General features: G+C 37.7%; 3 protein-coding genes across 3 annotated transcripts; 1 reads left to right on the forward strand and 2 right to left on the reverse strand.

Moving 5' to 3' along the window:
• Positions 1–3,295: 3,295 nt before the first annotated feature.
• LOC129757991 (GTP-binding protein 1) lies at positions 3,296–6,260 on the reverse strand. The gene is made up of 7 exons (XM_055755409.1): positions 6,135–6,260; positions 5,789–6,069; positions 4,796–5,319; positions 4,344–4,727; positions 4,030–4,272; positions 3,737–3,955; positions 3,296–3,677 (listed from the first exon to the last, which is right to left on the reverse strand). The coding sequence occupies exons 2-7, from the start codon at positions 6,012–6,014 to the stop codon at positions 3,351–3,353; spliced, it is 1,923 nt and encodes a 640-aa protein (XP_055611384.1). The 5' UTR covers positions 6,015–6,069; positions 6,135–6,260; the 3' UTR covers positions 3,296–3,350.
• Positions 6,261–7,586: 1,326 nt separating this feature from the next.
• LOC129757994 (josephin-like protein) lies at positions 7,587–9,086 on the forward strand. Its single transcript, XM_055755414.1, has 5 exons — positions 7,587–7,783; positions 8,175–8,253; positions 8,390–8,482; positions 8,577–8,757; positions 8,828–9,086. The coding sequence occupies exons 1-5, from the start codon at positions 7,705–7,707 to the stop codon at positions 8,954–8,956; spliced, it is 561 nt and encodes a 186-aa protein (XP_055611389.1). The 5' UTR covers positions 7,587–7,704; the 3' UTR covers positions 8,957–9,086.
• Positions 9,087–10,678: 1,592 nt separating this feature from the next.
• On the reverse strand, positions 10,679–12,947 carry LOC129757992 (zinc finger protein ubi-d4). The gene is made up of 3 exons (XM_055755410.1): positions 11,581–12,947; positions 11,454–11,523; positions 10,679–10,844 (listed from the first exon to the last, which is right to left on the reverse strand). The coding sequence occupies exon 1, from the start codon at positions 12,911–12,913 to the stop codon at positions 11,603–11,605; it is 1,311 nt and encodes a 436-aa protein (XP_055611385.1). The 5' UTR covers positions 12,914–12,947; the 3' UTR covers positions 10,679–10,844; positions 11,454–11,523; positions 11,581–11,602.
• Between the last annotated feature and the right edge of the window lie 11,627 nt (positions 12,948–24,574).

Genomic DNA, 24,574 nt, shown 5'->3' on the forward strand with positions numbered 1-24,574 from the left:
AAAACATAGATACAAATGAATGAAAAATTTAATAGAGACCAGAACACTATTACCTGTTTTTTTTATAAATGAGAGGTTCATAAATGGGACTTTCTTTAGAAATAATTTGCAAGACTGTCCCAAGTATTTTGTACTTACAGTTATGTAAAAAAACAAAATGTTCAAAAATTAGAAAAGCTTAATTAACCTAATCATTCATCAAACAGATTGCTATATATTTTTTAATTTTATATGAGACTCATTGCATTCTTCATTGTAAAAAAATTAAAATAGACAGTATGTATTTATGTTATCCATCATGATGGCACGGACTCACCACAGTTCCTGCCTTAGTAGTTAGTCCTTCATGATCGAATTTTGAAAACCGACCATATAGGGTAACGGACTTATTTTTGACCACCTACACATTTTTGACCACCTTGCAAAATTTTTACAATATTTCTCATGTAAATCAAGTAAATCATGGAAAATTTGAACTCATACAGTTAAAGCTCCTTTCTTTGATTCTAATCATAGCTAACATTTTATATAAATATGTAAAGCCTAAATCGGCTTAGGTGTATGTCTTTAAAAAAAAAAACTTTCAAGGGATTTTCTGCAAAGCTCCGATGAATTTCACAACTTTCCCACATGAAATTGCATCACAGTAAAAACGCTGTAAAAAATTACCCTGTTGACTGATTATTTTCAAACTTGTAGACGATAAACTTTAAACCATTTGTGATCGTTAGGTATTTTTACTTGATTTTCGAACTCTACCCGAAAGATTTTGCGCAACATCTTAGAGCAGCTTTTTCAAGCTTTATTAACTACTCACATCCCGCAACCTCTGAAAGCAGCTTCTTCTATTCACAAACCAACATTTATCGGTTTGAGATTTTCAATGAACGCCTGCTTCAAAATAGCTCAGCATTTATCAAAGGGTCTTTGTCCTGGTGCTTTGGGAGAATTCATTTTATTGGATACAAAAGTAACTTTTTTGGCACCATATCACCCAAGGGCATCCTTTGAATAGTGGAACGAATAAAAATAAGTCGAAATGGTGCAGAAGACCACCCTACAGCTTATTTTGGACTTTTAACTGACCAAAGAATACAAATGCAGCTGCAGAGAGCTTGAATAGAAATTTTCACAGTAAATTTCGTGGTCTGGTGGTTTCAGCATTTGTAAGATGCTAGCCATAATATCCTTGAAAGATGTACGCCTTAGAGTTAAGTAAATTTATATCTCTTCAAAGAAACATGAAGTTTCACTGAGATCCTATATGTGTGTGTTCGTTTAAAAAATAAAAAATTGAGTTTTTGTTAAAAACAAACTTATCTTGAATTTTACGAGTGGCTCCGTAGTTTCTTGAATTAAGTATCGAGATCCTATCAAAAATTTAACTAACTCGCTAGTCTTGGTAGGTACTAATTACTGATAAAAAAAAATCATTCGAACCCCAAATTTTCTTCTGATGATTCTCAGAACTGTGTTGTAACATTTAATCACAAAACGCACAGTTGCAGCATGACTTCAAGTTGTTTTCGAACGTCTTGTTGAAAGAATTGAGTATTTTTCTGATAAATAAATTTGCCCCATTGTTTTTTGTTTGGCTCTATTTTTTCAATTCACAAAATACAGAAAAAATTAAAAAAACAGCCTATCAAACTACACACTGTTAACAATGTTAACATTAGTGTAATATTTGAGATGATTTGGTTGATTCCCGAATTAGCACAGAGCGTTTCAATATTGTATGGAAATTTCAATAATTTTATGATTTTTTTTTTGCCAAGGTTATACAAATCATCAAATTCATTGACTATGTAAAACAGTTTATTGCGATATTTTATTTCCATCCCACGGTTGAATAGCTTCTAATTGAGCAGTCAAAGGCGATAAATATAAAAAAAAAATATAGATTACGGAAACTTTTTTTGGATAAAATCGAATATCTTTTATAAGGGTAAAAATTTCTTTTGGAGTTTGTTAACATAAAATGTACTAGAAGAACCAAGGAATATTTGCTATTTATGGTAGTAAAAACAACAAAAAAAGTTATGGGAGCTGTAATAATTTGTTAATTTAAGATGAAAATACTAAGCTTGCAGCGGTCTAATGTTCCAGCTACAGACCCCGTTCGATTTTGGCAACACGCCCGTACATTTTGTTTTGCCAAAATCGAACGGTTTTTTTCTCAACTTTTTTTTTCACTTATTTTTACAAAACAACAATTAATGTTATTATTAACGTTAGTTTTAGTCAATTTCCGACTTTTAAGAATTTTTTCATTTCTTTTAACATATTTTTGATGCATTTTGCACATTTCTTGATTTGTTTATAATTATTGTTTTTTAAGTAATATTTGCAGTTTTGTCATTCTTCATCATTTTTAAGTTGTTTTCTGTCATTTTTAGTATTTTGCTAGTATTTGTTTTTCAACTTTTTGAATTTTTTAACTTTTTGTCATTTTTGAGAACTTTATAAACCTTTTTAGAAACTTTTGTTTTCATTGTTGTATTTTATCACCTTTTCAGAACATGAAAACGTATGAATGATGTTTGTCTTAATAACATTGGTCATGTTATAACAAAAACAAAAAGGTAATGTTGATTCTAAAAACCGCTTTGTATTTCACATAAAGAAAATAATTTCTAGGCTACGAATATTCTTAATGGAAAGAAGTTTAATGTCAGTTTTTGTAATCTTCCGTAATAAAACTCTTTGTTTACATTTTGTTTCATACGACGTAATGAAAGCTCACGCGTGAAATATAGTTTGCAAGCTCGAAACTAAAGCCCTAAAATTTTTTTTACTGTTTCTGCAGCCGCTTTACTCGAAACGGGTTTTAACAGTTATTTGACCCATGTCCAATATAAGTCACACTTAATACCTTAGCGATTTATTTCGGACCACATTACCCAAACAAAGGCATTAAACACGCTTTAAAATGTTATCGAACCTTAACAGTCCTTGGAAGTTGATTTTCCTACGATAGTTTTTTGAAATGACAGCAATTTTCTACGTTTCGATTTTCCCGATTTCATTCTATTTAGTCTTTAAAGCCGATATTTCTGGATTTGGACGAATTATCCTTTTCAGGCTTTTGAAAGCATTATTTCGAGATCACTTTAAAATTATTGCAAAAAGAATTTTAGTGCGTTTCTTCGAAATTTGGATTGCATTTCTTTCATAAAATTTCAAATAAGTTTTCTGGCCATCATTATTTCGGTGTCACTTTTTCGTACACTCCCGAAACAATCATAACAAAGTTTTTTATCTTTTGTTATATGTATTTCTGAATAAAACAGGATTGCTTAAAGTGTATCAATCAATGTACACTAGGAAATTTATTCAAGTTAAAATGGTTATGTTGTTGTATCAACTGAAACGTTAGCGTTTGAAACATTAGATTTTTCTGGCAATGGATTTTCGCGCCGTCGTTTACCAGATCGATTATTTCTCTTATCTGTCCCAATGTCCAACAACATCGAACTTTCGTTTAGATTCGACTGTGGCTCGGAGATCTTGCGATTTGTGCTTGCAGGTAATGGTTTCGTTGCCGCTGTACTGTGTGCAGCACCATAACCACGTCCTTGCATTTTATTCGGCTTGGATCGCTGATGAGCCGAACCAGGTGTGTAATGCGGTGTTATTACATTGCCAACAGCTTTTGTACGACCCTCTCGGAATACCTGTAAAAGAACACGGCATAAGTCGAACTATTCAGTATATTGACTTGGGTGTAACTAACCATTCTTTGTCCTGGTTTCATATATTCGGGATTTTTGATAAAACGGAAACGCACTACAGCTTTGTCTCCTGTGCGTAAGCACTCTTTTGACATTTCAAGTATTTGGGCTGTCTGCCGAATACTACCGCAGTGGACCATTGCTGACCATCGACCATATTTGCTAGAAATTGTCGTTGGATGATGAAGGACCAAAATTTCACAATCAAATTCCCAACAGGCCTTAAATGATAAAATTGATACCCAATGAAAAAAATCTTATAATAAACGAAGAATTTTTGTACTGTAAAAATTACCTGCGGTTGTAGTTCGGGGCTCACTAGCACCATTCCTTTTCTGATTTGTGATCGTTTGATTTTCTTCAACGAAAAACTGGCAGTTTGACCACTACGAACTTGTCCAACAACCATTCGTTTACGATGAATACTTTTGATAGTAATTGGTTGAAAGTCTCCCAACGGATTTGGACCAAGCATAAGTACATCGTTCAATTTAACCACGCCTTGTAGCGTGATGCCTGAGACAACTGTTCCTACTCCCTGGAATATAACAGCATTTAACAACACATGAATATAATATCTACAAGTTAACAACGCTTTGTTCAATTTACCGGAACTGCATATGTATCGTCGATTTGAAATTCTGTCGGCAGAGCGTCATTTCCAGTTGTTCGAACTGTCAGTAGATTTAAAAACATTTTCAACAAATCTAGATTTTCTCCTGACACGTTCGAAACCTGAAAAATTGGACAAAGACGCTCTGAAACAAAATTTGTCGCGCTTAGGATTACATCATCAGGCGTTTTAACCATAACAGGAACCTTGCGACATCCCTGCGATTTCAGTATTTTGTATAAAAGTTTCAAATTTTCTTGCAGAATATTAGGAGGGCACATGTCAATTTTTGTGACTACTACAAACACAGGTACGGACAGAGCCAAAGCTAAGCCAAGGTGTTCTTTAGTCATGCCTACGATACCGGAGTTTGCTCCAATCTATGGAGAAAAAAAATTATGTTGTGCATATGTAGATTGGTTTCGGAAACTTCTGGATAATACTTTACCATAAGCATCCCAAAATCTGGTGCATGTCCCGTCATTCCAAACACGGTTGTTTTCAGATATCGCTCGTGCCCCGCAAGGTCTATAAAAGTAATAACTTTTGCAGATTTCTCACAAATCTTAACCCAATCTAAAGTGCCATGGTCCGGTTTGTTCACGACATGGCCTTGGCTGTCGAATCCCAAAATGTCGTTTCCGACAGAACTTGTTCGCCCACTTTCAAGTTCATGTTTGTGACGGAACAATCGTTGCCGCGCAAATCCACGCCCGTTGTCCAGTTCACCGTGTGTCAATACACCAAGCAAAGTAGATTTTCCAGCATCTACATTTCCAACTACCGCTACGCGAACTTCGGTAAAATCATCGTCTTCTACTTTCGCTCGTAGTAAATATTGACCAACCATTCCTGAGTCTCCTTTGCGGGTACGTAACTCTACGCAATCAGCATTCAGAATGGCAGCGAGCGATTGCAGCGTGGCTAACGATGCAGGATACTCATCTGGGCCCAAACCGCTCTCAGCTCCATCTGATTAAAGAGCAATAGTACATTACTTCTCTCAATATAAATACATTTATTATATAGTATTTATTTAAACGTAATCAAACTTATACAGAAAAAAAATTTCCAGACGCAATAGTAATATAAATCAATTATTTACAGGTGAGTTTATTAACAAACATGTTAGGTTAAGCCCTTAGTGGAATTCAAGTGGAGTATATGTTTGAAATATTAGATTTTAAAACAAAAACATAAAATCGATAAATAATGATTATAAATAAAGCTATCAGTCACAAAATACATTATAATTTTGCATTAAAGCAATTTAATTTTTCCTTCATGCAGAAGTGTATTTCTAAACTTGATTATTTAATTTTACTGTTGGCGGATTTTTTTAAGGTTCCCCCTAAAGCTTGGGAAAACTTTCAAAATATGTGTTATATGTTCCATTACTTATCTCAAAAGTTTGATACAACCTAGAAGCCCATTTCTTTACCTTCGCCAATGCCCATCTCGAAAACAGTTTCGCCACGATTGGCTTCGATTCGTTCAGCCAACATTTTCCGTAGGTTCTCATACTGATCTTCCGTTGGACACACCAGTACAGTTTTATCCCTGATTATAGAATAATCCGTTGTATTTTTTGCGCAGTGCTCAGCTGTACTGGTTGATTCGATGGTGTTTTGGTTCACCACCGTCAGTAAATTCTCATTTTTCTGCATTGTAATAAATTTTACATCTCTTCCGACACTATTCAAAATTTGTTCCCCCGTTCACCTGCAAATAGAACAAACGAATGAGATCATTGGCTCATACGATAAGAATTTATTTCTACTAAATACTTGAAATTGTGGAAGATTTCACAACTATTATTGTTATTAGAAACAATTTTCGCAAGTTTATGTTGCCAAATAAGCAGTTTTCCATAAAGGTCAGAAACGTCTACATTCTGCAGTCTTAAATATAAATGCACAACTTAAGCTCTCCTTATTGCGCTAGTACTGTTTCTGAGTAAATATTGGGTGACAAAATCTGTTAGAGCATCCGCATCGAAGTGATATTTTATCAGGTAGATATTAAACGGGGTTACATTTGGCATAAAGCCATTCGGCATAATGTTATCTTTTCATGTGGTCTCGTTGAGTAGAGATTCACTATTCGGACAAATTGCGAGTTTTCATCATTAAGTTTTGCGGCATTGCAAACATCGAAGATGCAGGAGGGTGAGGCGGCCCAAAGCCGGAGGTGGCTGCCGACCCGCCGTCGGTAACGACGGCCTTATTACATTGGTCTAGGTCTACTGGGGCCTTCTAGGTAAATGTGGAAGTTAGGGGTGATCCCTTAGCCCCGTCCGTCGCGCGATAGCGCGAAGGACAATATTGCATAAAAATTTGAATTTTATTACCGTATTAGACGGTGTATAAAACGCAGTTTTTTGCCAAAATTTTAAGTCAGAAATGAAGGCGCGTGCTATACAATGGACCTTAATTTAAGCAACGTTTCATAAACACTTTTTCAAAAAACTGTGCTAAAAACTGCAGGTACGTGTGATACACCGTTAAAACGATATTCAGCTCGAGGAGCTGACGCTGGAAATGAAAATTAGAGATAGTTAGGAGAAGGAAATTTTAATGTTTAGAGTAGGCAGCGTAGAATAGTAAGCGATCATGAGAGGTTGGTTAGACAATCATGCACTTCATTATATCCATTCCGGCTGGATTAGACAGAATGCAGTTCAAGATAACAAACCAACCCCTCCTGATACCAGTTGGAGGAAGGACAAGGGTGGGTTCGAGACTGGCCTCTACTTACTCCCTTAGCATCTCACCTGACGGCAACTTATGGGATTAGAACCCAAAAGTTTTTCTTGCCAAAACCGGGAATCAAACCCAGTACGCCTGGGTTACCAGACTCGCGCCAGCCTATCCACTAGACCACATCAGCACTTACTATGAAGAATTTTGCACATAACTATATCTATAAATATAGTGCAATTGTAAATTTAATTGTAATTTTTATTTACGGGAACCTTCAAGTTACAAAATAACTTAGTGATTAGGTCAAGGAAGACATTTGTGCAAAGTGCAACATTAATTATAAAAACCAAATCTGATTTCACAGACAAAACTTGATTCCGAGCTTGTAACTTTGAAGAATAATCATTAATGTTTAATTTTCCAAATCAAATCAAATGACCATACTTTGAAGAGTTAATTGTCATTTTAAACCTACGGGTTAGAACAACCATGAAATGAAAAGTCTAAATAAGTGTGTATGTGCTGAAATGTTGTTTTGTTTGATTCTTTGGAACTTCAATCACAAATGGATGACAGTACTGTGGAAGTGTAAAAAATTGTATCCTAAAAAAATCATCAGAAAATAAGCCCATCAATGATTTTACTTTAAAATATTATGGAACATTTACCCATGTATCACGAAAAACAAATCAAAGAACTGTGTGCATTGCACGCATTGAACAATTTATTTCAAGGTAAGAAATCGACAAATGCTTAACTTATTGAAGTTCTTTCATTTCCTTGTATGTTTAAGAAAGATTCTTGACTTTAAAGAAATATTAGAATTTTGTATTATTTGATATTTATTTAAATATTTAATTTAACGAATATGTTAGAAATTTGTATTATTTAATCTCTCCTTGTATTTCGTTGACCTTGTGCAACAGTTACATGTAACTTTCAGGTAACTGTAATTTTAATGAATAAAATAAATTAAAAATATTATATATGTATATATTTAAAAAAAAATGGTTGGTTGTTCATAGAATTTCTGAAAAATCAACCCAACTACAAACGAAGGCTTAATTATATGCAACTAATAAGATTGAACATTCAAATGAAAACCTACTTATTTTCCATCTACAGACAAAGAATGCTACAGTAAAATGCAGTTAGATGAAATATGCCGTCAACTAGCCCCAAATGATTATATCAACCCGCACAGGTAATACTTTCGCTAAAATAAACCAATTTAATTGATATTCCAATTTTATTTTTAAACCTAGTCTCATTGTTCGGAATACTTTACAATTTTTGCAAAGATTCTTAACTTAAAATGTTTTCCCGCTTTTCATGTCTAGGTCAATACTGGGACTTGGAAATTATGATATCAACGTTATAATAACTGCCCTACATACCAAAGATTGCGAAGCAGTGTGGTTCGACAAAAGGCGGTAAGAAAGACGACTTCTAGGATCGCATTTCGTTCACACTTTATAAAAAATCAAGTAAATTTAGTTTTACTTACTTATTTGTTACACATTGTAGAGATCCCTCCTGCCTGGATACAGCGAACATCATAGGTTTTATTCTGAATGTGCCATCGACATATAAACTAGGAGTATTGAAACTTCCCCTGCAAAGAAGACACTGGATATGTGTGAAAAAGATCAACAACTACTACTGGAACCTGGACTCAAAACTAGACGCTCCTCAACAGATTGGTGGTGTAAGTAAAAGGCGGAATATATTTATGAATGCACATGGGAAGCATATTTCGTTTAATTTTTCCGTTTTAGGAAATTCATCTGATAGAATATCTTCGTGATCAACTTCAAAGTAACGATAAGGAATTATTTGTGATATGTTCATCTAAGGCTGAAAAGGATCAATCATGGTTACTACCAGAGCACAGATTTTCTCAATGACCGCGTAGCATCCCGATATATTTTTCCATTATTATGTTTTAAATGTATTACTGTCGAATGTTGAAAAAGCGCGATTTTCCAATAATTTATCATTCCTTGAGAAAGCCTTACATTTTTTTGGACATGCGTTTTAATTTCTAGACGAATGGGTTTTTTTATATTTTTTGTTGATACTTGAAATAATGGCTTTGCCAAGTGAATATGAATAAACATGATAAAATCCATCTTACTTGACGTTTTGTTATAAACATGCTGCACGTAGCAAATTGAACATAAACTTAGCGGAACAATCGTGCGAGGCCCAAATGAGGCCTTAAACCGAACCGATAGATTTATCTCAACCTTATTCGTGGGAGTTATGTATTTCTTCTTTTTTCGGGGATTTTCATCCGCTTGGATGATTCATCCCGTAAAGTGGGAGTTACTTCATTTAGGTACCTGCTGTTTAAGTGCTTTCTTCACCCTGAAAAGCTTTTGATAAATTAAAAGTTTGAATCGAAAAATCTTCAAAATTTTACTAGTGGTTTGGGAACACTGTGAGTGAGAAAATTTTGTATTGGGATTAGAGAATTTTTTTTTCTAATTTTATCCGAAAAAGGATGTAAATATTGTTAGTGTTCGATTATTACCTTAATATTCACTGATTTATAATCATTTACCTTAAAAAGTGAAGTTACATTATTCAGGAATGTGGATTGTTTTTTATTTCTCCGAAGTGACTCATTTGTGTAGCTAGCGCTACGCTTACCAAACCGATCCGATTATGGTCTTCAAAACGAGGCTCTGCGTTTAATTTCCAAATGTTACTCAAGTAAGTAGATTCAACTTGTTTTTAAAACCATTTAAAAGTTTATAACTGCAGGGCAGGACAACTTGCTTGTTAGGCGAATAATTAACAATGATCAAGCTAAAACAAAATGGCAGCGGCCCGAAAGCTTTTATCGTCCATGTTGTTTCATGAAACCTTGCGTGCAAGTTCAAAGCTTAAGGAAAAGTTTTATGTGCGTTCCGATCAGTGATGCCGTTCTTTTAGATTTAATCATCACTGATTTAAAATATCTCCGAAAATGCTCTTGTTTTCAGAATTTAGATAAGAGAAATGCAGTGTTTAAATCTGTTTCCGAAAAAAACGTATCAAGTATTCCAAAATGCTCGATTCTCTATAGATTTTTTTTTAAATAGTTTTTAAATTTAATATTTCGAAAAAGTATTTTTAAAACATATTATGAAATCTGAACCAGATGTGAAAATCCTTTGATATGCTTGAAAAACAAACTGATGACTTTAATTCTGGACCCTTTTATGCTGAGATCCTTAAAAAATTCAAGGTATTAGATAATTTTGAACGCCATGTGATTGAGCTCAATATTTTCGCATTTGAAAGCTGTATGTATTTAAATCGTATTACGAGACTCACCAGAAAATTTGATAGATTTCAACATCGCCCTATAAAACTTTGATATGTTAAAAATTGTTTAGAAAAATGTGAGAAACTTTAAGTTTATGACTTTTGCTTGGTTTATCATAAATATTTTTTGTATACAGCAATGTTTTAGAAAACGAACAAAACGCGTTCTTCGCCGTCAAGGCAATTCAAAGTGAAAGGTCTAAACTAAACTGTGACGGGAAATTGTGACGAGACAGACTAGGCTTAATAGATGAAAAAATATGCCTAATTAGGTATTTTGAAACAAGGAATTTTCTTTTTCAAAAAAATGTGTGTTACGGTGCACTCTATTATTTTATTAGGATAGGGTTGTCAAAGGTTTATTTTAGTTTATTGTACTGATGCTGAGAACTTCAAAATACTTACTCGATTATACCATACGTAAATGCAGTTGGTTTTCGGCCAGAATTCCATTAGTGATGTGCAACATGCGGAGCGTAGCTAGAACAAAAAACTAAGTTATAGTTGCATTGTGGTATCACTATGGGTGGACACTATAATTTCAGCAAACTTTCTAAATATTGGAAAATCATGATAGAAGTATTGTGATTCTCAAAGATTTTTTGGCTTTTGGCACATTTCCTAGTTATTTAGCATAATTTTAACGATTTTTTCAGCTATAGATCTTAATGATTGCAATATGTTGTCTTCCTTGACTTAGTCACTAAGTTATTTTGTAACTTGAATGTTCCCGTAAATAAAAATTACAATTACAATATTTGCGAAAAGCGATTTCGAGTTAAAGTGACAAAAATAGTATGTAATTTACGAATCTAAGAAACTGTTTTTTTTCTGCAACTGGAGAGAGATATGAAGAGTCTGAACCGTCTGAACAATATCATAGAATGCTCGATTGCCTCCTGCAAATTACAGTTCGTTTGGATTTCGTCATTCTCTTTGCCAGGCTATATGATTGTCTGGAACTATCGTGATGATCAGGATATTTATACAATGCGTCATTAAAACAATGCATTTCTCTTGATTCATAGGATATTTTCAAAAGACATTCAGAATTTGTTAATTATTATTACTTTAGAAAAAAAATCTCACCCATTTTATCAGCACACGCGATGTATTATAATACAAATATAGTTTTACGTTTACACAAATCATGCAGTTCCTAAAAATGAAAAAATGATATTAAAGTTAATATAATAAAGAAAAATATGTCCCTTACATATAATGTCGCATCGATGGATTTATTTTTTATGAAACTCCTCAGTGCACAGCTTACAACTCCAGGAACCTTCAGGAGGCGAGACAAGTGGTGGTGACAAGCAGTACATGTGATAGCCACGATCGCAATCGTCACAAAACAAAAGCTGATCATCGTTGTCCGATGTGCCACAGATTGTGCAATACTTGCATTCGATACATTGCCAGCGATATTTTCGAACCGAAATAATCATGTTTGCAGTAAACTGAAGACATGTTGGATGACCCGAACGTCCGCAGTCGGAACAAGATACGAGTTCCTCCGGCTCGAATGTCTTTTTATTCTCTCGAGCGTCGCCAAGGCAGAAGTCACAATACGGAGACGGGATAGCTCGACCCTTTTCCACAATCGAATTAGAAGTAAAGGAAGCAGTGCCGGAAGTGGAACTGGAACTTGAACTTGAACTGGGAACAACTGGCGGTATAGGCTTCATGATTATGTTTTCCTCAATGTCTTCAATCGTTTTAGGTTCCGGTACAAGAACAGGCATGACTGTCTCCTCCGGTGGGACAGTCACAGGCGATGAACTAGTCTGAGGAGTAAGATGCGGTAGTGTCTGGCTGCGATTTTTCTTCGGAGTTTCCCCATCCTTAGTGCTTGGACTGTCCAGAGGATTTTGAGATTTTCTACCACGGCCTCTTCCTGTTCCACGATTGTTACGCTTCTGGGAGCTGGACTCCCCTGTGGTAGCTTTACTTTTCGAAGAACTTGACCCACTTTTAGTGTTTTTTCCTTTCTTTTTGCGGCTTCCATAACTCTCCTCGAAGTCACAATCAGAATCAGGAAGTTCATGATCATCTAGAGTCTCCATTTCATGCATTTCCATATCGTCGTAGTACCACTCCTTGGGATGATCTTCTTTGTGATCCTTCGAGTCATTATCCGCGGTAGTTGCCGATTCCAGATTGGAATTTTCCGAATCATACGTACTTTGCAAATGTCCGAATGGGCGATGAGTGTACGCAGGAAAAGGTGGCTGCGGTTTCTGTAACAAATACTGTCTCCTTGACTTTCTCCAACGGGCAGACGGATAACTATAAATTTGACCATCCTTTAGACCCGGAATACGATTACGGGGTGCCATGAAGAGAGCCGAATGGTATTGCGCTACCCCAGTTTGTGGGTCCAAAAAAGGCATTCTTAGTCGTCTTTCGATGCAAAGCCGAGTATTGAAAGTTTCACTGTTTTCAATCGCTTCTTTGTAAGCTGAATCGTGAAGAAAAGATTCAATTTTCTCCAAACTTTGCATGTTAATTTTCAAAGAATCTAAGGACGCCATTGCGCTGCTATCCATTCAAACAACTCAAACACAACAAAAACGCAGTCACTTTAAAAAAAAAATGTTTCAAAATGGGCAAGAAAAACTCAAAGCATTACACGCTTACGCAGAAAGAATCATAACCGTTAACACGCCTCAATTTCAGAATAAAAAGTGAGTAGTTTTGCCTTAAACCATGGTGCTTTAGTAAGGTGATCCAATCTGTCTAATCGCACGTTCAGCCATACACACTTAATCTTTTCTCCTGTGGTCGGAACGATTTTCTCCTGTATTTTCAACAGCTGAAATTACAGGACAAATCTCGGGACAGAAAAAGTGCTCAGGAAAACAACTGTCAAATTCACCTGTAGCCACCTGTAGCTTCGAATCCGTGTTTTCCTGTAATTGGCAGGACTGTTTAAATTTTCCGGTGAGTTCGAAAAGGCTTTCTCCCGAGATTTTTCATCAATTTAGGTTTTCTTCCTCCCATTTTTTATTTTTAAAATTTATCCCAATGCGATATTAGAAAAAAGAACACAATTTCTTGACGAAAAGATTGAAATTTATTTTCAAATGTTCGAACTTTTTTTTCATTTTTTAAGTTTTATTTACCAATGTGGACACACATTCATAACCGCTACAAAATACACAGGCGGAACACCTTCTCTGAAAAAAAAAAAAGTTGAAATTTTTAATAAAACGCCGGATGGCACTCATGCTTACCGAAGCGCCGTGCGAGCCTGACATATACCTTGCATTCCGGGGTGCTGGCCAAGATCACACGCGGGGGGAAAGGTCCGAATCAGCCTGATTCTCCAAAACTGATATTATTAACTGCGCTGGAACCTAGTCCCGGTCGCATGTTATTCGCAACTACAACTTTAATTTCTGGGGCTGTTGTTGATGAAAGGTGCCGCTATTTGATCGGACCACATACGCTGACCTTGTCGTCGGTTTCTTGATTAGCTTATTTTTTTTAAATACCGGAACCTTCCGGTTTGGAGGAATTTCTTAAATTTTGACACATTTTTCACACAGCTATGCTGACTGTTGAAAGATGATGAAAATTCCCAGCCAACATGAAATCGTAAAAGAAATCATCGTCGAACTCGTATATAGATCAGAGATGTTAAAATCGCGAGTCTACATACTCGCACTTTGCCTTTCTTTGCAGAACGATTTTATTTCGTTAAACTCAATCTGCAATGATGCTATCTAAAGTTCAACTCGGAAAGCATCAGGAAGTAAGCTTCGGGTAAACTCGGCAGGAGTAAACAGCAATCGGGGGGGAAACATCAGCGAAGCAAACGAACAGTTCTGCGAATTAAAAAAAAATCGTTTTCGTTCGGCAGCCGAGTGTTACCACATCAAAATCTGTACCGCTCATCGAAAAAATCTTTTTCATCTGTACCGAAAACTCAAAAATCTGTACCAAAATCTGTACCGAAGAAAACAAAACTCTGCATTAAACGTGTTGATATGTGAAGATTTTGTTTCCTTATTTTTAATCTTTAAAAAGATAGATACTTTCTTGCACATAGTACAGATTTTTAGCTAAAAACTTTTTGTGAAACTCATTTAATCATTTTTATTTTCTCTCTTTAAAAAACTGTCATCAAAAATATTTTTCATAACAAACACTTCCTAATGTTCATGATGTTTATACATAGTTTTATTAAAACGATCTTTGAGCGTCATATTTTGATAGAATTGAAAGAGCGTCTAAGCAGGTCAGAGTACAAACTTGGAATGATTTATTGGTGCCTTTACAAATCAACGCTTACTATGCTAACATCCCCCCTTAAGTGGATATTTGTAAAACACTAAACAACTTCTTGTCTTCTTCATGCTTCGGACCAGGTACCGCCTTGGTAAGGATATCCGCTGCTTGATTTTTCGATCCAACGTGTTCCAATTTGATAGCTTGAATTTCCAACTGTTGCCGAACAAAGTGATGTCTGATATCGATATGTTTGCTCCTTTGCTGAATATCCGACTTCTCGTTCTGCTAAGCTGATGGCACTTTTGTTATCGCAGTTAATCAAAATTGGACCACTCACGTTTTGTAGTTCTTGCAGAAAACCTCGCCACCACATCGCTTCCTGGGTTGCCGTTGACAAAGCCATATACTCTGCCTCCGTGGTCGACAATGCTACTGTAGATTGTCGCTTCGAGTTCCAGGAAACAGCACCGCCGTTTTGAAGAAACACGTAACCGCTCACAGACCGTCGTGTATCCGGGTCATTTCCCCAATCTGCATCGCTATAACCGGTGAAATCCGGATTACCGTCTCTGCTGTACGTGAGCTTCATTTTCTTGGAGCCCTTCAGATATCGTAATATCCGCTTTGCTGCCACCCAATGCGCCTCTCCAGGATTGCTGCTAAAACTGCTCACCTGGCTAACAGCAAAACTTATGTCCGGCCGCGTACATTGTGCTACGAATTGAAGACCACCAACAAGTTCTCGATATGGGACATTCATCATCTTCTTCTTTTCCCCTTCCGTTTTGGGACACATTTCCTTGGTGAGCCGCTGACTGATGTCGAATGGAGTGGACACCGTATTGCAATCCAGCATATTGTATTTTTGAAGCAACTCGTCAATATACCGTTCTTGATCAATTGCAACGAAACCGTCAGACCTCGTGACACGCAATCCCAAGACCTGCTTGACTGGACCCAAGTCACTCATCTTGAAGTCAGCACATAACTGCAGCTTGATGCGTTCCACCAAAGCCAGATCACTGGAGATGATGAGGAAATCATCCACATAAACAGCAACGATGATAGGTTTACCATTCATGGCCTGATGATAAACGCACGTGTCGTATTTGGATCGTTTGAAACCCATCTTCCGAAGCTTTTGGTCCAGCTTCTGGTTCCAAACGCGACTGGCCTGCTTAAGCCCGTACAGTGCCTTACGGAGCTTGCAAACTTTCGTTGGTGCTTTTTCGTCCTCAAACCCTTTTGGCTGCTCCATAAATATCTCCTCCTCGGTCAGCTCTCCCTGCAGAAACGCCGTCACCGCGTCCATTTGGTGTACCACAAGGTTCTGCTTGGCTGCCAACGCCAGGAGGTACCGTACCGTTGCATAGCGCACAACAGGAGAATATGTGTCGCTATAGTCCACGCCCTTGATCTGCGAGTATCCCTTGATGACCAAACGCGCCTTGAATCGGTTTATGGATCCATCTGCATTCGTCTTCAGCTTGAAAACCCATTTATTTTTCAACGCTTTCCGGTCACGAGGGAGGTCAACCAGTTCCCAGGTCCCGTTATCGCATAACGCCTGATACTCGCTCTGCATCGCCTCGACCCAACGATCTCGTTCTGGATTCTCCAGAGCTTCTTCGAAACTCTCTGGTTCTCGGGGACTCTGTGGACAATTCACGTACGGTACATTTCTATTCGAAATTAAAGTACAAGGATACTTGCCTTGGACTGGGCGCTCCCAGTCACTATACTCAGAATTCTGTTGTAAATCAACGTCCTCTTCTTTCAGGTGTGACGGGAGCGCAGTGCTGACTGCTGACGACCGTCTTCTGGCTGGCTGCGAAGAGAAAAGGTTCTGCGGTAGAACACTGTATGTCACCTCATAATCTGCCAACTTGCCTGGACGTCTGCGCTCCCTCTCGCTATGCCTCGTGTTAGGTTGTATAACTTCGCGAGATGGGTGCGGAGGGAGCGCGTTAGGCTCCTGTTCGATGCACACTGATGCTGCTGGATCACTTTGAGCAGCGCTTCCCGTTGGTTCGTTGGTCAATGTCATCTCTCGACCAAATCTGTTGTCGTCGAAAACCACATCTGGAGACGACACACGTGGATGAAATTTCGCCACTTCCTTCTCGTCAACAACAACGATATCTCGGCTGATGAAAATTTGACCACTCTCAGGATTGAATACTCGATACCCTTTCGAGCACTCAGCAAAACCAATTAAAACGCATGGAATTGATTTTCGGTCCCACTTCCTTCTCTTACATTTAGGAACGTATGCCATCACCTTGGCGCCAAACACTCGAAGATGGGCTAAATCTGGTTTCTTACCGGTGAATGCTTCGATCGGTGTTACTGGTCGTCCCTTGACCGGCGAACGATTGGCTAAGTATACCGCTGTTGATGCTGCCTCGGCCCAAAAACGCTTTTCGAGCCCTGCATCCGATAATAAGCACCTCGCTTTCTCCTCTATCGTTCGGTTCATGCGTTCCGAGAGACCGTTCTGTTCCGGGTTATATGGAACCGACGTCTCGTGCCGTATGCCGTGCTGCTTCAGAAAATGTTGAAACTGCTTACCACAATACTCAGTGCCATTATCAGTTCGCAAGCACTTGATCTTCTTAGCAGTTTGATTTTCAACAAAGGACTTGAATTCTTGAAACGCCTCGAAAGTGTCGGACTTTGACTTCAAGCAATACATGAAAGTCATCCTGCTAGCCTCGTCAGTAAACGTAACCCAATACTTGCTGCCGCCGACCGATGGTTTCTCCATAGGGCCACACAAGTCTGAATGGACAATTTCAAGCAACTCCTTTGCTCGAAATCCGGATCCACGAAACGGAAGCCTTTGGTGCTTACCTTCCGCACATGGAACACAAGCAGCTATCGTTGTTCCATTAATTTCAATACCTGTTGCCATGCTGGGTAACCTTTTGATGCTGTCCAAATTCAAATGGCCCAACCGTCGATGCCACAAATCGAGGTTTCCATTCGTTGTTGCCGCACACGTTAACCGCTGACTGCGTAAATTGAGCTGGTAAAGTCCTTCTTCCAGTCGACCCGTTGCGACCACATCCCCCGTGGATGTATTCACAACCTTGCAGTCCTCGCTAGTGAAATTTATTCGGAAGCCTTTCTTGCAGATTTCACTGACTGACAGCAAATTTGTTGCCAATCCTGGAACACATAAGACGTTAGAGATACTCAAATCTGTATACGAACCTCTCGTCTCAGCAGTTAGTTCTACGCGTCCAACCACAGCCGCAGGAATTTCAGTTCCATCTGCGACATAAATCGATTCGTCCACAGGCATCGGATCCAAAATTGCCTGTTCGGAAACACACATGTGTCGACCTGCACCAGAGTCCAGAATCCAACCATTCGCATTGCTCTTTGGATTCTGTTGTGCCATCAACGCCACTTGATTCGAACGTTTCCTTCCGTCCTTGGGCTTGACCTTCTGCTGACATTCTGAAGCGTAATGTCCGAACCTTTCGCACTTGAAACACTGTACTTTTGATTTTTCCTTCTTTCCAGGTGTTTTCTTATGAGTTGCTAAAGCTCCAGTTGCACTACCAGAGCTGCAATTTCGGTCCAGCATGACATCCTGCAGTATCTTGGACTTGACAACATCTGCTGTTAGATTAATGCCCGATGCATCAAGGCCCATAATCATCGGCTCGTATCGTTTTGGAAGTCCCATGAGCAAGATAAGAGATAGCCACTCGTCGTTCAAATTAAATCCTATCTCACCCAGCTTGTGACTTGTGGACATGACTTCGTCGACATACTCTTCCACCGATGAACAGTCTTCAAGTTCCAGGCGCATTAGCTTGCGAAGTAAACCAATTTTCCTGCACTTTCCGCTCTCCTGGAATGCGGTCCGTAAACTGTTCCACGCTTCTTGTGCCGTACGAGCTTTCTGAACCAAGCTATAGTTGTAAGGTTCTATGCTCAAGCAAATCGTTGCCAAAGCTCGCTCAGACAGATCCTCGTTCACGTGCGTGCCTTCTGGAGGGTTAACTGCTCGCCACGTGCCCTCCCTGATCATCACCATCCTCATGGCAAATGACCAGGAATCGTAGTTGTCACGACCCTTCAGCTTCTCCACTGGTAGCATGGCCACACCTCCACCACCTGGTAATCTCGGATAGCTGGCCACCTGGCCATCCGCTTGTCCGCCCCGGGTCTGGTTGCCATTTTCTCCACCGCGCTGAATATCTTGACCATTTCCGGTATTATCGGGAATACCATCATCCCGGTTCCGAAAATCATCCGACCGCCGTAACCGATTTCTTCCTTCACGGTTCATAATCGTATCGAAAAAAAACTTCTTGAAACACGTGGGTGTGAAAAAATTTTCACTTGTTGATTCCGTAACTATGGAAACTACTAACTGGGCTCATAACCTGATAGAATTGAAAGAGCGTCTAAGCAGGTCAGAGTACAAACTTGGAATGATTTATTGGTGCCTTTACAAATCAACGCTTACTATGCTAACATATTTAATACGACTTAATTCGATCCGCCATCATATCTTTAATAACTTTTCGTTCTACGGATAGCGTCCAATGTGTCAACATTCAGACGATTACGAACTTTGGTTTTATTGGCATCTACTTTCCACAAAATGCGCCCAACCACTGCTGACGGGTTGGGGAGAGATATTTAATTATTTGTCGCAAATTTGGAAATCTAATTGTTCCATCGTGTACTTCCCAGTAAGGAACTCCTATCGTCAGAATAATAAAGGCTAACTTTTGACTTATTTTCTAAACAGTTTCAAATAAACCGGTTTAAAGCAAAATGTAGAAACGATTTTCAATTTTTGAAAGTCAAAAATCTGTACAAATCTGTACCAAATTTTAAAAATCTGTCATCTGTACGTACAGATTCTGTACGAAAAATGAGCTCAAAAATCTGTACCTGTCTAGATAAATCTGTACATGTGGCAACCATGAGCCGAATACATCAATCGGACAACGCATGGGGCGTGGCTTAAATTGATAGATACAAGGGAACGGGAAACGAGCGAGAGAAGGGTGCGAGCGAGGAATGTTAACTCGGTCCGTCGGGCAACGATCGCTCGTGAGCATTCGTGTACGGCAGTGTTCCGAATATCAATCAAAACAAACACTCAGGATGCGTTTCCTGTTGGAAACATTCTGATTGTATAATGGGATAGCGCCTCTCGCAACTGCTTCGCCTGGCTGGTATGCAATCTCGATCAGCGCTCCTATCAGCTATGCAAACCGAGTCGCATCATTCAGAATAATCGGTTTAGCAAACATCGCATATCGGAGATGATTGAGATACAAACTGATCCATTCTGAATGTAGCTCACTCAGTATCTGCCTGAATTATATGAAATTCAAAATTATTTTTTGCAGGACGAGAAAAATCAAACAATTGTGAGGAACACCATAAATTCTCAGTAATTTTAACGTGACTGACGACAGTTTAATAAAAGAACTTGTAAAAATTGAAAAACACGGCGAAAGTGAACATCTTTCCCTCACAAACACAACTACAATTTGATTTTAATCATACTGATGTTTAAAAACGTTATAACAACAAATAAATTTATTAATTTGCTGTATATCAAATCAAACAAAATACGCTAATGATCGGCTTCATGTATCACTCACTCACTGCCTGATTCATTCACTCCTGATCGAAGACCAACAAGATTCGCCATATGCATTGCGCATTGGTGAGATTCCAATTTGATGATGGTGCTGCACTGTTTTGACAGCAAGCATCGTGCGAGGTGATCTGTATTTTAGCGATGAATTCAACGATCGATGATCGGGCAGGTCGAGTAGCAATCAATAACGAAACCCGACCGCTGTACGTTCAGGTGCGAAGGGCAATCAAAAACATTCATTGAAAATGAGTGATATTCGGAACACTGGTGTACGGTAAGCTTCGTTCTGTTGTTTCGTTGGTATGATTTTATTCCTGCGAGGCATGGAAAACATCAATTCGGAAATGTTCTCTTCGTTTTGTGTGCAATCGCGTCATGATTGGAACGAAGATAAAATCAATCTGCACACAACAAGTTAAACTCGGAAAAAATCAGCCGAATGATTCTTTCCGAAGCGAGTCTACACACCGCTGATATAGATGCCATTCAAATCGGAATCGTAAATATGTACACTTACCATTCAATCATATCGTTTATTTATCGTAGAAGATGCAACATCCCAATGAAATACGACTTAGTTACGATATGTTGGATGAAGTCGTATTTAGTTCCACCGATGTCAAATGAAATCTTATAACGATCGTATAACATTTCTTAAGAAGCATTTTATTGGTACACAAATTACTTTCGAATCGAAATCGTAAATAACTTCGAATAAATTCGTAAAGAATACTACGTAAGCATCGTCTTTCGTATCACGTTATATGTTTACTAGAATGTCACATTAGTAGGCAAATTAACATCGTGTCTTTCCGATATAGCTACAAATATTATAACAAGTTTAATTATAATCGTATAATCGGTCACTTTACCCACGATATAAATATATTTAATGCGATCAAATCAGATTCGTATTAACAGATACTTAGCGTTCGCCCACATCTCATCATGATATTAAAACTTCATCGTGATAAATCGTGTTCAGTGGATGTGCAATTTTGCGATCGTGCTTGCAATTTAGTATCAGCATTTAAATTTTGTGAAAGTTGACGACTAAAGCGAACAAGCAAACGGATAAAATAAAATAATAAAGGTAGGTTTTGGAAAAACAACGTTTTACAGAAACCTCACTAACATTTTCCTTTCAAAAATAACAGGATTACTCTCCCCTACTAGGCTCAGACTAAAAAAACCCCGCCGGATAATTACCCGGCGATTTGCATGTGACTACGAGTATCAAGGAATGTTCACGGACAGAATTGTGGCCCGGCAAATTCCGCAGTAAACCCGAAAGGAAAAGGCATCAAAGATCCTGATGGAGGCATGGAGGCGGTGGCAGTTAGGAAAGTAGCGAGCGGGACAATGCCCGGTTGCGGTACCTACGAAAATATAATTAGTGCATTTCAACGTTAGTTATAATAAAAATCAGTTAAAATATCATCAATTAATTTTATTTCTTCCTAACGTCGTATTTCAATCACAATATTACACATAACATGCTACATAAAGTGGTCCGCAAAATCGTTTTATGATACAAATCGTACATGAGTACATCCCAACTCACATAAAATATCGTTTAAAGAGTCCATCAAATGTCAAATTGCATCATATCGTACAAGCTTACAACACACATCTTATAAAATGTGACTTAAGTTGTCAACCGATGCTAAAATCTCTGAACATCGTATAAGACTGCAACACATTTCGCATAAAAGGTGACATAAGTTGACATTCCATCGTCAGATTGCTTAGAGTCATATAAGAGTACAAAACATCTCGCATAAAGGGTGACTTAAATCGCCAATCCATCGACAGATTGCTTCAAGTCGTACAAGAGTTCGGCACACCTCGCATAAAGGGTGACTTAGATCGCCAATTCATCGTCAGATTGCTTCAAGTCGTACAAGAGTTCAACACACCTCGCATTAAAGGTGACTTAAATCGCCAATTTATCATCATATCGCTTCAAATCGTAAAAGGGTAAAACACACATCGCATAAAGTGTGGATGGAACAGTTAATCCTCCCATCATCGTAAATGCGCATGAATCGAATCCTTTAATGTAACGTACAAAACGACGCCAATGCGACATAAAGTACCAAAGTATTTCTAACATCGTAAATGACATCACATATGATGTTGTCGATGTCGTAAACCAGAAAATAACGAAAACATGTACGTATATTTCCTCCACTTTTGGTAGGTATATGCTTTTTTCTAAAGTCATATACGATGATTTGTGTCGACATAGACGTACGCATATCTTTTGATATACCTACCAAATTGTTGGCTGGGTTACCAGCACTTAAAATTTTCACAACTGACTGTCGAAAATAATCGCTGCAGTACACTCAGCACACGATAGTGAAGGACAGAAAGATACAACACAACAAAAAACGCGCGATGACAGATGAGCCTTTTACGTGATACAGACGATTGCTGTCCCGATTTCTGGACGATTGTTCGAGTTCCTGTGCACTCGTAGGAATTTCATCCCGTAATGAAGGAATTGTGAAGCGTCACGAGATTCGGAAGGGTTCCCATTCGAAATTGACCAACTTCCCTGTGATTCAAAGAGTCATTATCCTGAGCGCAAAAATTCAATCTTAGTGTGTAGGTTATTGTTATACTCTTTTAAATACAGATTTTTGCCAAGTTTAAACAATAATCTGCTTAAATGAAATTAATTATAAATTGATGTTGATTGATAAACGTACATAATGATCGACTAAATGTTAATATGGCCAACATACTTATTTGTTGTTGAAATTTATCAGTTCTTTGAAAATCCATTTTACTTCATAATATGCCAAAACAAAACAAATTACAAAAACCTATTTGAAAGGTAAATCACTGATTATTAGTTTTCAGATTTGGTCTATCACCTCTAGTTTTATCATCTCATATGCGAAAATTTTATAATTGGTTAGTTTTCGGTTAAATCGATCTTCGTAAAACTGATGAACTAATGCAAATATTTGCAAACTCAAAGCTGAGTTTGAATCAATTAAATATATTTTGTTCAATCAAGGATTCAGATTGTGACTAGATTCTCGTTTGAAAGATACAATGCATTGAATAAAATAAATTCTACAATTTTTATAAATTGGAGCACCTATTTGATATAAAAGATTCTAACTCATTCAACAATTCTGTTGAAAACTGCAAAACGATTTGACCTAGGTTTTAAAAATATCAAAGATTCAATTTAGTTTAAATTGTCTTTAAAATTTCATAAAAGTTCTCGTTTTTTGCGGATTCGTTGTTCAACAACAAAAATACTCACAAACGCAGTAGCCTTTAAGAAATGTTTTTAATTCGATTTACACGATTCCCATTTCTCAGGGAAATCGAAATAAAAACCGTTTTAAGGAGTTTTCAACACTTATGGCTGCTCGAATGGCATCTTTTAACGATTCCGCAACGATTCTACCTTGTTACAATTTTTAGCTTTCTTACACAGAAAGGCATATTGAACGTTCAGTTGGGGCAACCATAAATTAAGGGTCCAAGACCTCACCTTATATATACCAATCGACTCAGCTCGACCAGTTACGAAGATGTCTGTGAATTTGTATGCAATTGAAATGGTCTTACAACCCTTTCTCCTATGCTGGGTTCGATTTTGAAGAATTTAGTTAAAAAGTGGATTTTTTTCTCCTGCAGGTCCTACTTAAACAACAACAAAAAAATATTGTCTAAAATTGTTCTATTCCTTAGTACATATCAAGCTTATATCGGCTCCAAAAAAGGTAGCCAGCAATCGCTAAATTCATTACGGAAGCGATCGAAAATTTGACAAAATTTCATCAAACAGCCGAGTTTTGATCCCACGCCCTCTATCATGAAAGTCAAGGTGGCTAACCCCTTGACCACTAGTGAGCCAATGGTCGGAAAATCGCTCAAGAACAGCAATCAGGAATGGTTTCTAGCTAGAATGATGCTTCCTCCGAGTGCTGTGATACGCACGTGGTAAAAGTACCCATTAAATATATGTCGAAAATCAACACTAACTTGATACAAGAAGATAAAAAATTGTCAAAGATACAGCCGATTTAGTGAAGCATTTCCAAAATTTCCCTTTTTTACGGGAATAGCTGTATCTTTGTTTGCAGTCATTGTAAAGACTTCAAATTTTGCAGAGCGTTAGTTGAATAGTTGAATTAGACTGTTTGAAGAGTTCACGAAAAAATATTAACTGAGAGAGAAATGGCAACTTGTCAAATTTAAGTGGGTGCGCAGCTTCACATGTTTCATTCTTTTTTGAACGCAACTGTATGTATATATGAAATAACTTAAAAATTATAAAGTAGTCAGAAATAAAATTAAAAAA

This window comes from Uranotaenia lowii, chromosome 3 (assembly GCF_029784155.1).
Source record: "Uranotaenia lowii strain MFRU-FL chromosome 3, ASM2978415v1, whole genome shotgun sequence".
Classification (NCBI taxonomy): domain Eukaryota; kingdom Metazoa; phylum Arthropoda; class Insecta; order Diptera; family Culicidae; genus Uranotaenia; species Uranotaenia lowii.

What these genes read in the sequence shown, in the direction of transcription:
- LOC129757994 (XM_055755414.1), top strand. Translation starts at nt 7,705, where the DNA reads ATGGAACATTTACCCATGTATCACGAAAAACAAATCAAAGAACTGTGT. An exon ending in ATTGAACAATTTATTTCAAG is followed by an intron (nt 7,784 to 8,174) that starts GTAAGAAATCGA and finishes TTCCATCTACAG; the next exon opens with ACAAAGAATGCTACAGTAAA. An exon ending in GATTATATCAACCCGCACAG is followed by an intron (nt 8,254 to 8,389) that starts GTAATACTTTCG and finishes TTTCATGTCTAG; the next exon opens with GTCAATACTGGGACTTGGAA.
- LOC129757991 (XM_055755409.1), bottom strand. Translation starts at nt 6,014, where the DNA reads ATGCAGAAAAATGAGAATTTACTGACGGTGGTGAACCAAAACACCATC. An exon ending in ACGATACATATGCAGTTCCG is followed by an intron (nt 4,273 to 4,343) that starts GTAAATTGAACA and finishes GTTATATTCCAG; the next exon opens with GGAGTAGGAACAGTTGTCTC. An exon ending in GCCCCGAACTACAACCGCAG is followed by an intron (nt 3,956 to 4,029) that starts GTAATTTTTACA and finishes TTATCATTTAAG; the next exon opens with GCCTGTTGGGAATTTGATTG.
- LOC129757992 (XM_055755410.1), bottom strand. Translation starts at nt 12,913, where the DNA reads ATGGATAGCAGCGCAATGGCGTCCTTAGATTCTTTGAAAATTAACATG.